The sequence below is a fragment of the Mchenga conophoros genome, linkage group LG2 (genome assembly GCF_057382185.1).
Source record: "Mchenga conophoros isolate Kocher_MC1m ecotype Shallow Benthic linkage group LG2, M_conophoros_male_GT1.1, whole genome shotgun sequence".
NCBI lineage: Eukaryota > Metazoa > Chordata > Actinopteri > Cichliformes > Cichlidae > Mchenga > Mchenga conophoros.
The window spans coordinates 2,486,647-2,502,555 of record NC_140527.1 but is presented as its reverse complement, the minus strand read 5'-3'; the positions used below and the strand labels follow the sequence as shown (position 1 = coordinate 2,502,555).

Sequence of the window (15,909 nt, the reverse complement as noted above, 5' to 3'; positions counted from 1 at the left end):
TGTACTACGTGAGAAACATGCATGACAGCCTGCGCCAGTGTCCAATTTAAATATGTAAAATGCTTCAACTTTAATGGTCCCAGATTTTCATCTCTGCTTTTTGCAGATGATGTGGTTATGTTGTCTTTATCTGGGGGTGACCTCCAGCTCACACTGGAGCAGTTTGCAGCCAAGTTTGAAGCAGCGGGAATGTGAATCAGGACCTCCAAATCTGAAGCCATGGTCCTCAGCTAGAAAAGGATGAAGATCCCACTTTGGATTGGGGACAGGTTGGCGCCCCAGTTGGAGGAGCTTAGGTATCTCGGGGTCACATGTGACGGAATATGGTGGCAACAGATTGACAGACGGGTTGAGAAGTGATGGGGACACTGTACTACTCTGTTGTGGTGAAGAGAGAGCTTACTGTAAAAGCGAAGATCTCGATTTACCGATCAATCTACGCCATCAACCTCACCTATGGTCACAAGCTTATGGTAGTGACTGAAAGAATGAGATTGCAGCAGATGAGGTTTCTAAGGGTGGCTGGTTAGAGTGAGGAGTTGAGACATTTGAGAGGGGCTCAGGGTAGAGCTGCTATTCCTCCGTATCGAAAGGAGCCAGTTGATGTGGTTTGGGCATCTGACAAAGATGCCTACAAGGTGCCTCCTGGATGTGGTGTTCTGGGCATGTCCCACTGGAAGGAGGCCCATGGGAAGACCTAGAACATGCTGGAGAGATTACATGTCTCAGCTGGGATGGGACGGCCTTGATGCTTCCCCCGGATAAGCTGAAGAAGGTGGCTGTGGAGAGGGAGGTCTAAGCTTCTGTGCAGCTGCTGCCCTGTGATCCGGCATGGATAAGCAAGTAAATAAATGTCTGTAAATTTTAATGTTTCAAACACTATTGATGAGATAGATTACAACATCAAGAGAGGGACTGTAGAATGCACATGTTTTTAAAGTGTCGGATGGGACAGGTTAAAACACTCACACTCAGACTCGTTACCTTTTCTTTTTCCTCTTTTTCATTGTTTTGTCCATACTGTGTGTTTCATGATTCTTGTTTGTTACACTTCAAAAGTAACTAAGGGCTCTATGTTTTCTAAATTTCTCTGAAACTGTAATAAAAATGACAAACGTGCCAAATCCGACACTTGCAGCCTTCTATTTTTTGGTAAGGCAGTAGGCTTTTTCGTCTTTTTTCCCTCCTTCCCCGTGTGTTTAGTACCTATGAGTCCGGCATAGGCTCGGAGACAGAGGCCTGCTGAATCTTTCAGGCAGCCGCTGGCTGTCAGATGAGACGGCTGGCAGTTATTGAGGAAATCAGCCAGTCTGGACCTGGCAACAACACAAACAAACAGTCAATATCAACATTAAAAGCAGGCAAGACTAACTTACACAACACCTTCTTATGTATAATAAACTTAGCACAAAAAATAAGAAAATTTTTCTTTGGCTGATTATTTCTTTGCTGTAGCAATACTTCTTAGCAAAAAATCATCTGTCTTTAGGAAGCTTGTTCATTTCCCATTAAATGGCGTCACATTTGTAAAGAAAATGCATTTATGGTTTGAGCAGTTGAGTATATGGGTTGCACCCATGAAAAGTTTGCCAAATATTATCTGCCAAATACTAAACAGCTTATTCTGTTATTGACTCTTGTTTTGATCCTCTGTTACTGTAGACACCAGCTGATGATCAGGTGTTTGATTGGCACCTCAGTAATAGCACCTCTGAACGTGGACCCTGCTACAGCAGTCAGTTGGTGTCTCCTTCAAACATGCCATGTTTGATAGACGTGGACAGGGCCCATGCGTAGGGCAATTTCAAGCAGGTGTTCCACAACACCAAGCTTCAATTTTATTTGGAGTGAGCCCTAATACCATCTCCAAATAGAAGTTTCACGTCCATATATATGGGGGATGTCAGAGACACGCTGCAAAGTGGGCCACTCCCAAGAAGACAAAGCCAAGATTGTCAACTCTCACCACCTAGGACCTTCTACAGATTTACAGTCAAGGTTTGCAGGACAACATGACTGATTTCTCTCTAATTGCACACAGCCAATCTGTGATTTCAAAAGGGTGCCAGGAGGCCTGCTGATTGACCTTCACAAGGCAGGGATAGTTCAGTAGGTGGAGTGGTGGCCCCATGATCGGAAGGTCGGGGGTTCGACTCCACTGAACGGTTACCCTGAGGTACCCCTGAGCAAGGTACCGTCCCTACACACTGCTCCCCGGGCGCTGCATTGGTGGCTGCCCACTGCTTCACTGGGTGAATGGGTTAAATGCAGAGGAGCAATTTCCCTATGGGGACTAACACACACACAATTTGTGCTGGTGTTGGCAATGTGCGCACTGGAAAGTGAACATGTGGAGAAATTTTATGTGGCATGATGAGTCCAGATTCTGCCAATGGCAGAGACGATGCAGAGAATGCTATATTGACTGCTGGAACAATATGGTAACCACTGTTGGTGCAGGCAGTGTAATAGTGCATCTCCCTCACTAAAGAAAAACAAGGGTTTCAATCATTGGATGCATAGCAGTGAAAATGTATGCTATGCCTTCTGATGATAGTCCCTAAGGGAAGCATGTATAATCTAAACAGAATTGGTCCTAGCACTGAACCCTGTGGAACCTCAGTGTGTGAAGAGGACTCTCCATTTACATGCACAAACTGGAGTCTATTAGATAGATATGATACAAACCACTGCAGTGCAGTACCTGTAATACCTACAGCATGTTCTAATCGCTCTAATAGGATATTATGGTCGACAGTATCGAACGCTGCACTGAGGTCTAGCAGGACAAGCACAGAGATGAGTCCACTGTCAGAGGCCATAAGAAGATCATTTGTAACCTTCACTAAAGCTGTTTCTGTGCTGTGATGAGCTCTGAAACCTGACTGAAACTCTTCAAATAAACCTCTGCAGATGATCTGTTAGCTGTTTGACAACTACTCTTTCAAGGATGTTTGATATGAAAGGAAGGTTGGAGATTGGCCTATAATTAGCTATAAGCTGTTATGCCTGTTGTACATAGCTGATTAAAAGAGAGGCTGATCATGTTTAAGACTGAAGCATTAATCAATAGTAGGACTTCTTTGCGCAGCTGCTAGTTTTAGTCTCTATAAGGAGGTTGAAACCACCCACAATAATTGTTTTATCTGAAATGAGCATTAAATCAGATAAAAAGTTTGAATTCAGACAAAAACTCTGAATAAGGCTCAGGTGGTGACAACAAATGAAATTGCTTTTTAAGTTTTCCAGCTAGGGTGGACAAGGCTAAACATTAGGAATAAATGAATGAATGTAAACTGTCTGGGTCTTTGCTTGATTAACAAGCTGGAGTGCAAAACTTCTGCACCCCCGTCCTGTGACAATTACATTTAATCTTCCTAGAAATGCAAGTTGCTCCAAAGTGGATGGATGCCATCTCTCCTAAACAGACCAGATTTCCCCCAGAAAGTTTACCAATTAGCTATAATGCCCACATCCTTTTTTGAACACCACTCAGACATCCAGCAATATAAGGAGAACATGCAGCTAAATGTGTCAGTCGTTATCGGACAGCATAAGGTACGCATAAGAAAACTACAGTGTCTGAAATTGTTTTGCTAAAGTTACACACGATCCAAGATTAATTTCAGTCAACTTTGATTGACATGACCAGGTGACATTACTGCTGACATGAATTATAATTTTCTGGAATTTAATTTTACCCTCAGCCAGCAGTTTTAAATTTCCCTTAATGTCCCCTGCTCTGGCCCCTGGAAGACAATTCACTATGGGTGTTGGTCTCTCTAGCTTCACATGTCTTCAAACAGAACCATGTGTAACCAAGTTGGGGACCAGGAGGAGTTGAGCATTAGAAGTGCCAGGCTGTTGTCATTGTCTATGGTTTTTTCACATGCTACTGAGGCCCCTGTTTGTTCCATCCATCAGCCATCCATTTCCTGATGCTTATCTGAGTTCAGGCAGCAGTCTCAGCACAGAAGCCATGACATCCCTCACCCAGCCACCCTTTTCAGGTAATACGGACATTCTCAAGACAGCTGAGAGATAATATCTCTCCAGGAAGTCTTGGGTCTGTCCTGGGCCCCCCTCCTGGTGCAACATGCCCAGAACACCTCACCTAGAAGGTGTACAGAAGACATTTTAGTTAGATTCCTGAATCACCTCAACTGCGTAGACGAGCAGCAGCTACTCAGTCCCTCTTGAATGACTGAGCTCCTCACCCTTTGGCTGGGCTGTGGCTGGGCTCTCTTTCTACACTTGTATTCACAACCTCATTCTTTCAGTCACTAATCAGAGCTCATGACCATAGGTGAGGGTAGGAGCCTAGATTATCTGGTGAATGAATAGCTATGCTTTAACACTCAGCTTTCACTTCACCACAACAGATTAGTACAGCACCTGCATCAGTGCAGACACCTCCCCGATCCATCTGCCTTATGTTCCACTCTAACTCATGAACAAGACCCCGAGATACTCGAACCCCTCCACTTAGGCCAGTAAGTTGTCCCTGATCCAGAGTGTGTATGCCAACTTTTTCCAGATCAGACTTGGGGGTGCTAATTCTAAATTCTCAGGCCACCAAAGTGGAGAAACTCCACTACTTGGCTGCCCTTTACATGCTGTTCTATCCATAAAAACTTTGAACAAAATCAGTGACAAAGGGCAGCTCAGGGGGAGTCCAGCAACCACCGGAAATGAGTCCTACTTACACCCCATACTCCCAAAGCACCCCCCACAAGGGACCTGGGCAAATGCCTTTTCTAAGTCCACAAAATGCATATAGACCACTTGGGCAAACATAAACCCTTCTAATATCCTTAAGAGGATAAAGAGTTGGTCCTGTGTTCCACGACCAGGATGAAAACAGCATTGTTCCCTCTGAATCCAAGGCTCAACTAACAGATGGACTTGCCTTTTCATTACTCTTGCATAAACCTTCTCAAGAAGGCCAAAGAATCCCACTGTAGTTGGAGCACACCCTCCAGCCCCCCTTCTTAAAGATAGGAGCCACCACCTGAGCCTGCATATTCAGAGGAACCATTTGAGACCTCCACATGACAATGCAAAGATGTGTCAGCTAGGACAGCCCTACATCAACACTCTTCAAGAACTTTCATCCACTCCAGGGGGCCTGCCACTATGCAGTTGTTTAACTACGTGAGTGACTTCACCCCAGTGATTAGCGAGTTGTCCCCCTCCTCCTCTGCATCAGTGCCGCACTCCGTTGGCCTGCCAGTACCTGTCAGCTACCACTGGAGTCCCACAGTCTAACACAGTCACAGTCTTTAAGCCCAATAAAATTCCTTCAACCTGATGGCTCCCTTCACCTCTGATATCGACCATCTGGTTCTGGGATTGCTGTCACGGACACTAACAACCAACAATCTTTCAGTTGCAGCTGTTTGCAGCAGCCTTAGCAGTGGAGGTGCAGAACATGGTCCACTCAGACTTAATGTTGCCGGCCTCCCTTGAAATGCAATTGAAGCCAGAGATGAAAACAGAAGATCTTGATGACTGTGGCAGACATTCCCAGTGCACTGGTACACCAGGTCTGTCCAACATTTCCTCCCACCACCTGATCCAACTCACTATCAGGTAGTGATCAGTTGACAGCTCAGCACCTCTCTTCACCCAAGTATCCAAAACATGCGGCGGCAGATCTGATGATACGATTACAAAATCAGCAGCTGTTCTGCTCTACTAGAACCCTAACTTCAGTGACTGGATGAAGATGACAGACAAGACCTGTTCCCAGACCCAAAGCAACCCACTTGTCTTTATACATACAAGTATACCCACTGCTGCCTGCCACCTCTCGCTAAGGGTAACTCCAGAGTGGAACAGAGTCCAACCCCTCTCTAGAAAACTGGTTCCAGATCAGGTAAGCCAGACTATATCTAATTGGTTTCTCCGAACCTCGCTCAGCCTCCTTCCCCACCAGCGAGATGGCATTCCGTGTAACACAAGTCAGTTTTGGAAGCTGGGGATTGAAGCACCAACATCACCACCTATGACTGCCACCCCATTCTGGACAAAGTTTGCAGAACCCTTGAATTGTTATGCTGCATAGAGATTGTATGAATCACTGCTCACCCAGGATCTGCCACGGAGACCCTACCAGGGGCCCTGACAACATAACTCCTGGGATCAATGGGACACACCAACCACTCTATTGCAATAAGGAGTCAATTTATAGAAGGAGGACACAGGGATCATAATTTGTTAAACTGCTAGTATGTCTTGCTCCTTCAGATTTAAATTATCCAAACCATTAAACAAAATGAAACAAGAGTCAATTGCTGAATAAAGTGTTTGGCACTGGAAGCAAAATATTTCATTGGCTGAAATATAGCCCCAAACAAAGCCTCCATCAAGTTTTACAGATAACTGTAAGCGCTCACCGTTAAACCTCTCCTGACCTACTTCATATACTTCATACTGATATACTGATAAAATTGGCAACAGGTCTTCAATCCCAAGTTTTTGTTTTTTGGTTTAACTCTTTACGTTGAAATCGTATGTAATTTGGTATTTCTTTTGGGTTTCTTTCCTTAAGAATGGCTTATTAACTGCAACTCTTCCACTGAGAGCATTACTGACGAGGTTGGATCCGAGAGTAGACAGATCAACTTAAGACCCAGATGCATCTCTCAGGTCCTATGTCAGATCTTTGCAGGATTCCCCCCCCCCCCTTTTTTTTCCCTAAGGACATTTCATATACTGCCTATCTACTCTAGATAGGTTGTTTTACATCTGCTGCTGTTTTTGTCCTCTACTTGTCAAGGTTCCTCAGATTTTATTAAGGTCAATCTGCACACTGTGCTAAGATACACTGAGTTTTGGGCTAATAGCGCTTTGGGAATCATTTAGTTGGTGAAGAAATGTATTGAAGTGCTCAAAGACACTAACTAAAATGTTTCTTTGGTAATCATTTGTTATGTATAGACATCACTGGCTCGTTCCTTTTCTTTGGTGACTGTTTTTGTTTGAAAAATACAGAGGTTAGCATTAAGTGGCAAAAACTGAAAAATACTTTCCTCTGAAAATGGTCAGGTTCAAGTACTGGACAGAAATATGCAAATACATCAATGGATGTCCAAAGAAAAGCTTCAGAAAGCCTGGGGAAATATTGCTCAAGATCACTTTAAAAATTACAAAATATTCTGGCTCACTGAAAGCAAAATATAAAGAAAGTAGGGATGGCTCACAGTACTGTTCATCTGCCTCTACACTTTATGTCTAACCTGCAAAGGTCGTCTCGGCGACAGAAGCTTTGCTGGTGGAGGCAGTTCAGTTGCAGACCTTCTTTGTCGTGGTAGGAGCAGGAGGGTACAATGGTTTTCCTTCTCCTCTCACCACACAAGGTATCAGTGCAGCGGCAGAACAGGACACCCAGGCTGTACTCTTCTGGCACCCGCTCCAGAAAGCGACGTAATGATCGGTGGCATTTGTGTTGGTTACATCTGTTGGTACCAGGCATCGGCTTTGTGCAGGCTAGCACGTATTCTGATCGTAGGTTACCACACTTTTCGTACAAGCCACAGTCTTGTGCTGCCTTCAAGCACTGGTTCTCACCACCCAGTTGCATGAAAGATGAGGCTGGGGGGGTGTCAGAAGAATAGACCAAGAGAAGATATTAATTCCTAGGATTAGCATACTCTTTGACTACATTCCTCAACACATCAGTTCATACCTGGGATTTTAAATCAGCATGTAATTGGATCTGGCTTCCAAGCACTTTTTGCAAAAACATGAAGGCTATATCATTTCTATTAGAGAACAAATATCAGAGTCCTGCACAGTTTTAACAAGCTTGATTCAGTACAGAAGCAAAACCATTACCTGAAACTATAATCCAAGCCCGGCCATTAGTGATCACACATTTAGGCCATTCTCAGACATTCTCAAAGTTTTGTGTGCTACTGAGCTGAATTTTATAGGCGGTTCCCCATTGAAACAGTCAGCATGTCTGCATAGGCCAGGCTTGTTAATAGCAGCAACTGGTGCATGCATGTTGCTTTTGCTTAATCATATGTGATGGTAAAACACTTAAAAGTAAAGTGGGGAAAGGAAAAAAATAGCAGTTTTAGATTGACATTACAAAATGAAATAATACAGTGGGTAAAATGCATATTGAACATGTTATCAATTTTCAAAGTGAAAGTGTTTTCATTGCTCAGGAATGAAATGAAATGAAATGAATGAATGAATGGAATTTTGCATGGTAAGTGTGCATCCAGGCCATGGCAGTTGAATACATTACTTATTGTTTTCTTTAAAACAATTGTAACTGGTGATTCCAGATTTTTCTGTACCTCTCCACAAGTGGTCCTTGGCTCGTGAACAATTCTTTTGATAATTCTTTTCACTCTTCTGTCTAAAACCTTGGCTACTGGTTGTGACCAGTTTATGGTGAAATTATGTTCTTTCCACGTCTGGGATATGGTCCAAGACTGCTTGCTGGAACCTTCAGGAGTTTAGAAGTCCTTCTGTAGGCCTTGAGAGAGCCATTGTTTTGTTCTCTGTTTGCTGACAGATTTCAGCTGTGTCATGACTTTCCATGCCTTTTTATACCTCCCTTTCTTCATGTGTTCAAGACTTTAATAATAATAATAATAATAATAATAATAATAATAATAATAATAATAATAATAGAAAGCACTGTGGCACACTGTTGCCTCACAGTAAGAAGGTCCTATATTCAGTGTTCGCCTTTCTGTGTGGAGTTTGCATGGTCTCCCTGTGATTGCGTGGGTTCTCTCCGGGTACTCCGGCTTCCACCCACAGTCCAAAAACTTGCAGTTAAGCCCCTTTTCCATTCGTAACTACTCAGATTGACTCGCCAGGGTTTTCCTTTATGTCATATTACCTGGTACCAGGTACATTTTTAGTACCTGCTCGGCCGGGGTTCCAAGCAATCCAACCAGGAACTAAAATGTGACATGGCCACGCTGCATGCCAACGATTTCCTGGTCACTCGATGAGTCATGAGAGCGTCTCATTCACAATAATTAAAAACGCCATTTTTGAAACCTGGGAACGAGGGAAATGGCTACAGAAAAATCGCAGTGATTACCTGAGGAATTGGAGGAAAAGCCACAGAACAAGCAGCAGGCACATTCTTGCCTCATTCGTGCCACCTTTGTTGTACCGTTCGTGTTGCATATTAATTAAATCACGAGGCACCCAGGCTATGACAACAAGCATTCACTCTGGGTTGTAATGGAAAACCAGTTGATCCGAGTTCATCCGAGTCGTGGTGTTTCAATGTGTCTTCACCATGTCTTGAATTCTGAGATTTAGCAGATGGGGGAACCCATCTGCAGCAAGTTTGTCAGGAGCTAAGCTAGAAGTGACCAAGGGTACCACATTCTGCTCTTCACCAGTTAAACATACTACAATTTCAGTACAGCAAACTACCCAGTTTGTAATATAACTGTTGTCTAATATAAACCTTAAATTATTCTCATCTAATGTGCTTTTGAAGACATTTTAGAATAAGAAACATCCAGATAAATTCAGCAACATCTCATGTACATATCCAATATCCGATTTAAAACCTTGGATAGATTAGAACATTATATATAAGCTTCAAATGTTTAGCTTATCAAACTTGCTGAGCAGTCTTTAACTTAGAAAATAATCTTCAAAGAATGCACACATTAATTTGTTTAAAGGTTACTGTGAATATGCTCCACTTCTGTAAAACTATCTAGATGCTGAAATACCTTAAGCACAACTTCATATCTGAACATATCATATGTGATGAAAACACAATTGCAGGCAGGATCGTGTGGTGGCTTAACTGTCTCTGTGGTATCAGAGACAAAGAAAATGAGAATGGAGCTCATAAAAATTTAAATTGCTTGACAATATTTTGTATTAAACTGCCAGTCAGATTTAATTGCTCATTAAATGAAGGTGCCTGAATCCCAATCTAGATCATTCTGGGTTATTTTAACTCCTGCATATACACAAAATAAATGATAATACCCTATATATATACTCATACCATATAAATAATACTTATTACTTTCCTACATTAAAGTTTTTCTAATTTGATTCAAATGAATGAAGTGGTATCTAAAATTAATAAATAAAAATAAAATTACATTTACAGCTAGAGAACACTATAACATCTGTTATTGGCACGAATCTTGCCTGTGATCCAAAGTTCTTCAATTTTCTGGTAACATTTTTGGTTTGGATACAGGATATGGACTTTTGAATGGGTCGATATCAGCATGCAGCGTAATGCTGCTTGGGAACATTTACAACATTTCAGTCTAACCTGTTGTTTCTCTTTTGCGATGCTCGGTCGCTGCAGAAATTTCTAAGTAGTATGTTGTTTTTATGGAGGAAAACTGGCCCAAGGTTCATTTTTGTGATGAGGGAAATTTAATTTAGCTAGTTCAGATGAGAAATAAATATATTTGGGGGAAATCTGGGGAAAGATTTTGTGAAGTGAGAATGTGAACGACATCAATCATTCAGGAGTAGCGGTTTGGTCTCTTACTGATCTACATGGCAAGTTGAACAATAAAGTTTATCTTAAGCTCTGTCACAAACAAACAGCTTGTATCCACAGGCTGAACTGGAAGAACAACAGAGAGGCTGTACACAAAAGGGGATAAGCAGGTGCTTCAGTGTGTGCAGCTAAACGATGTGTAATGTGTTCTGTGTAAGTTGGTGTGGTTACAACTACTGTAGCAAAAGAATTTCCCAAATGTGGGGTAAGTATTACTCATTTGTCATGTATATAAGATTGTCCTATGCTGTAAATTATGGGATACAGTTTTTTTTTTTAAAGATGTAAAATTAATCACAGTAATTCTTCTCACCGAGTACTAGTACTCTTTAAAAAAATTACCCTCTGAATCTACAGCAGGTAAAATAAGTAGATAAATAACATAATATAGTTAATAATATATTTCTAACGATACTACTGACATGAAATTCTCATCAGATGTCGATAACAAAGTAAATAAAGACCTACACTAACACAAAGAAAACAGAAAAAACAGAAAAATTTCAAGACTGATTGATTTCAAGACCTTCGCAACCTTATCGTTCTAAAATATACTGATGGCATTGGTTATAAAATAATTTCTAAACTAATGAAGCTTCCAGTAAGCATTCTTGGGGCCATAATCCAGATGTGGAAAGAACATAATTTCACCAAAAACCAACCACAACCTGGCGCTCCTAGCAAGATTTCGGACAGAGAGAAAAGAATTATCAGAAGAGTTGTCCAAGATCCAAGGACCACTTGTAGAAAGCTACAGAAAGACTTGGAATCGGCAGGTCCAATAATCTCAAAGAAAACAGGTAAACCTCCAGGGTGTCACCACACAAGATTCACTTTCTGAAAAAAGCATATTGAACCTTTTTTTAAGTTTTAAATTTAACTCTTTGAATGCCATAAAATACACCATATCTGAGGCACTTGCTGGTCAAAAGGCACTTTATAACACCATATGAACAGTGATGTTTGGAAGTAGGTACATCAAAGTGTGGGGCTGTTTTCCACCACCTGACACTTCATATAAGTGAAGGAAAGATGAATGTAAAAATGTACCAAGACATTCTTGATAAAAAATCTGATGCCATCTACCATGAAGATGAAAAATGTGGTTTCAATTGGTTTCAAAGAAAGAAGATAAAGCTCCTAGAATGGCCCAGCCAAACATATGACCTGAATCCAATTCAAAATCTATGGAAAGAACTGAAGAACTGAGGTCATAGAAGGGACCCACCGAACTTTCAGGCTTTGGAGACTGTTAAGGTGGAAGAATGGGCCAAACTCAGACCTGAGCAATGTTTGCACCTAGTTTCCCCATATAAAAGGCGTCTTGAATTGATTACCAATAAAGGCTTTTGTACGGAGTATTAAACAACTCTCCGTAAGCATGTTCATTTCTCACTATAGCACTTCATTTAATTTATGGACCTCTATGGTTTGATTTCTTTGAATGTGTGGATTGGATGGGCTGTTACCAACATCAGATTTCATAGCACCTTTAGAAATATATTTACTTGGAACATGTTCAATACTTATTTTACCCGGAGTAGGCTGGGATTCCTCCCCTGGGAACCTTGAGTATGTTTCTTATCAGTGTTATAGCTACCTATTAGCTTGAGACATTTGACAGTTTATGCTCTTTTGGATATGTCCAAAAGTAATCACCAGTTTTTTTAGGATATGTTTTTCATAACAATAAATGCCTGTTGCATGTCTGTTCCATTCAGATAAGTAGATGCTGGGACATTTCTGGATAAAAGAAAATATGCAGCTGAACAAAGGAAACCGACCTAACACCACTAATGTGAGTGCACACTGAAAACCCTGATGGTGAAAATATTGTTGATGTAAATGGACTTAGAAAAGCAGAGATTAGAAAAAAACAGTAAAAGATCAGTGTCACTACATGATATTGATTGATATATACTTAACAACATCTCTGAGGCTTAGTGAGCCATTGATCTGCTTCACTGCTATAGACATCTATGTCATTAAAAACTCAATGTTCAAGTCCACAAACTCAATGTGGTTAATCGTGAAAAAAAGACTGCACAAGTGACCATGTGCTTATCAGTGTGTGTTTTACCTGCCACTAACGAAGCCATGTGTGTATCCACAAGCATGTCGTCATATGGAGATGTTTCCAGCTCCTCCTCCCCTGGAGACAAAGGAACACACAAACATTAGCAAACCTATCTGTCTGTTTATGATAAGGCAAACATATTTAACCTCCTAGGACCTGGCGTCCACATATGTGGACATCACATTTTTGTTTATTTAGACCCAAATACTCAATTTTGCTCTACAAGGGCCTGATGTCCACTTACGAGGACATTATACTACCACTGTTCTATCAAAATTTTAAACGAATATCCTCATTTGTGGCTCTCATTTTTCTTAGAAACAAAAATTGGGTAAAAATCTGGTAATTCTTTGTTTTTACATTCATCGGGCCCCAATCAGCCCAAATATCAGAGAGAAATTAAAAATGCTGCTGTGGAAGAGTTGGAGTCTTAGGAGGTTAAAAGAAAAACTTAGGTAATGCATGGAAATGATATCGGAATTCCCCACTTATATTCATACATCTGTTTTCATTATTAAAGGATTTAATTAATTACAGATTCCCGAGGAAAGAAATTGGCTCATGCTTACTGATTGGTTTTAGGTTAACTCTGAGGTTGTTCAGTTTAACTGAAGTGCCACAGTCCTACACCTTTACTTCAAATTCACTTAGAAAAAGTCCTAAGTCAAAAAGAGACCCACTGAACTGGGAACACCAATAACCATGATGTTTATCCAGGGCCAGGTCACAGAAGCAGAAAAACCTAGACTCGCCCTCTCCAGCCACCTTCTCCAGCTCACGCTCATCCATCCAATTCATTATTCTCATGCCAGCTGAGAGATCTGACCGGTTTGTCATGAGTCTACACATGGACTCCTAATGGCAAAGTCTGAAAAGCCAGGGTGTGGGCCACCAGGGCCTCCACCTTTGACTGCTGTCTAACGCACATCACAGCCAACCCCTGTGGCACCTACTGTGAGCCTGCAGGAGGGCAGGCCCATTTTTCCTTTTCAGGCTCGGCCAAAAGAACGAGCCATTGGGCGCTTTCCCACGTACTCCCTCACCAGGCCTGGTTCCAGGATGGAAGCCAGTTTACTCTGTATCAGGCAGGGTAAAATAGACCGGTGCTATTTTCTGCGCTAACAGGAATGACACTTCATATTTTAGTTTTCACGGCAGCTGGTTGATATTAACAATTGTAGGCCTGATGATAATATGGGGATGAAATAAACATATTTGACACAAACAGAATGGTAACACAAGGCAATGAAAGGCAATATGACATAATGTGGTGTAATGTAATGTACATATAATATGCATTATAATGTTTCATGAGGATGTAGATGGTTCACTTAAGAAATACAAAATGACGGTTTCATATTAAGTAACACTGAAGGGCTTTTTTTAGACTGTTGGTCTCCCTGTTGCAATTGGCTGGGATGTGAGGGGGGAAATGAATAGGAAGGAAGGGAAGAAGAACACAACAGCTTCTGAAGATGTTGACACAATTCGCTTGGTTTAAGAGGGGTAACTTATAACAGAGAGATTAATAACAATTATCAATGTGTGTGAATGTTTGTTAAGTCCAGTGTTGGGGAGTAACGGAATACATGTACTGCCGTTACGTATTTAAAATACAAAATATGAGTAACTGTATTCCGTTACAGTTACCGTTTAAAAGGGTGGTATTCAGAATACAGTTACTTTGTTGAAATAAATGGATTACACTGCGGTACTTTCCTGTTTCATATTGTCGTGGGTCAGGACTGTTTGGGTTTGTTTGACAGCTACGTTCTGTTGTTCCAGGCGGCAGCGTTACGGTTGTCATGGTTACAGGGCGACGCTCTCTCTCTCTCTCTGCGACTGTGTGTTTCCTGGGTGAGAGAGCGCCTTTTCGTTGTTGTTGTTGTTGTGCTAAGCTAACAGGCAGAATGCTACAAGCATAGCTCTAAAGAATGTAGCATCATGGGCAGTGTAGTCCATGCTGCAGGGAGGATGGACTGCCATACACGTTATGGGTCTGTGAGCGGGAGGAGGGAGAAAAAGGGGAGTGGAAAGGTACGAGTTGTCATCGAGGAAAAACGGGAGCTGGAAGCATGTAAATATAATAATAACCACTGCAGCCAAGAAGAGAGCCTGACGAGCCCAGTTGTAAGTAAGCTATTAAGACTCGACTGTACACCGTGTTCCTGTTTTCCTCCGAAAACAATAAGTTCCGTTGGAGCAGCCTTTCAACGCCTCTCTCTGTCTCTCGCAAGAAAAGTTGACCCACACAAATCTCCTTAAAACAAATGCAATGCAAAATGTTGTTCGCTGGATTTACATCCGCAAAGAAGACTATTACAAAGCAATGGTTCTGTCCTGACATTTGTATGGAATCATTCTGGAGACGATGTCTTATCCGTGTTATTGGTTTTGAACATACCACAGCAAAATTAAATAAAGCTCGACCCACAACTGTTGACGCTTGGAAAATCTTCTCATCCAGAGTTATCTCCTGGAAGAGGCAATAATTGGTTTTAACTTTGTGTTTTTGTGTCTTTTCTTTGCTGTCCCTATGCCTTGTTTGCTAATGTTTGCTTTGCTACTGCAGTTTACAGTTGTGCTGTATATGTCTGTACCCCCCCCCCCCAACCCCGTTATAAATCAATAAAATGTTGATCACAAAAAAAAAAAAGTTGACCCACACAACAAAGTAAAGCTAGTTTTCGGCTACGAGCCGACAGGGACCCCGCCGTATTAGTCAGAGGTCCCTTTACTACAGTTCGGAGTCGCGGACCTTCAGTAATAGTAATAAATCACACAGCAATAGTACATTCACGTTGTTGTAAAAAGCATGATAATATATTAAGTAATCCAAAGTATTCAGAATACGTTACTGTCATTGAGTAACGTAACGGAATACGTTACAGAATACATTTTGGGGCATGTATTCTGTATTGTGTAATGGAATACATTTTAAAAGTAACCTTCCCAACACTGGTTAAGTCCCACTTCAGAGAACCGTACTGCAGTGGAAAACTGTTTCCAGGTGAGACCTAAGCAGCTAGCACAGATTGCTTGTCTGCTCCATGGGCTCAACTATAAAGAACTTTTGGTGGACTGTTACAGAGTTGCAAGCATAGAAGTACACGCTATCATCACGAGGAGGCAAGACATGCGAGTCCTGCCTGATAAAAGCTAATACCCCAGCTGAAAATAACGGGTATCACAACCAGAGATGGGCAGTAACGCGTTACTGTAATCTGATAACTTTATTCAAGTATCGAGTAAAGTAAGGGATTACTATTGCAAAAAAGGTAATTAGATTACTGTTACTTTCCCGTAA

At 41.6% G+C, this 15,909-nt stretch overlaps 1 protein-coding gene across 1 annotated transcript in view; it reads right to left on the bottom strand.

Moving 5' to 3' along the window:
- Nucleotides 1-15,909, bottom strand: part of gfra3 (GDNF family receptor alpha 3) — an 80,923-nt gene that overhangs the window by 20,712 nt on the left and 44,302 nt on the right. The window contains exons 3-5 of the mRNA XM_085282881.1: nucleotides 12,606-12,677; nucleotides 7,242-7,596; nucleotides 1,207-1,316 (exon numbers count right to left, since the gene is read on the bottom strand). Coding sequence (XP_085139007.1) covers nucleotides 1,207-1,316; nucleotides 7,242-7,596; nucleotides 12,606-12,677 — 537 coding nt within the window. The remainder of the gene's footprint in view (nucleotides 1-1,206; nucleotides 1,317-7,241; nucleotides 7,597-12,605; nucleotides 12,678-15,909) is intronic.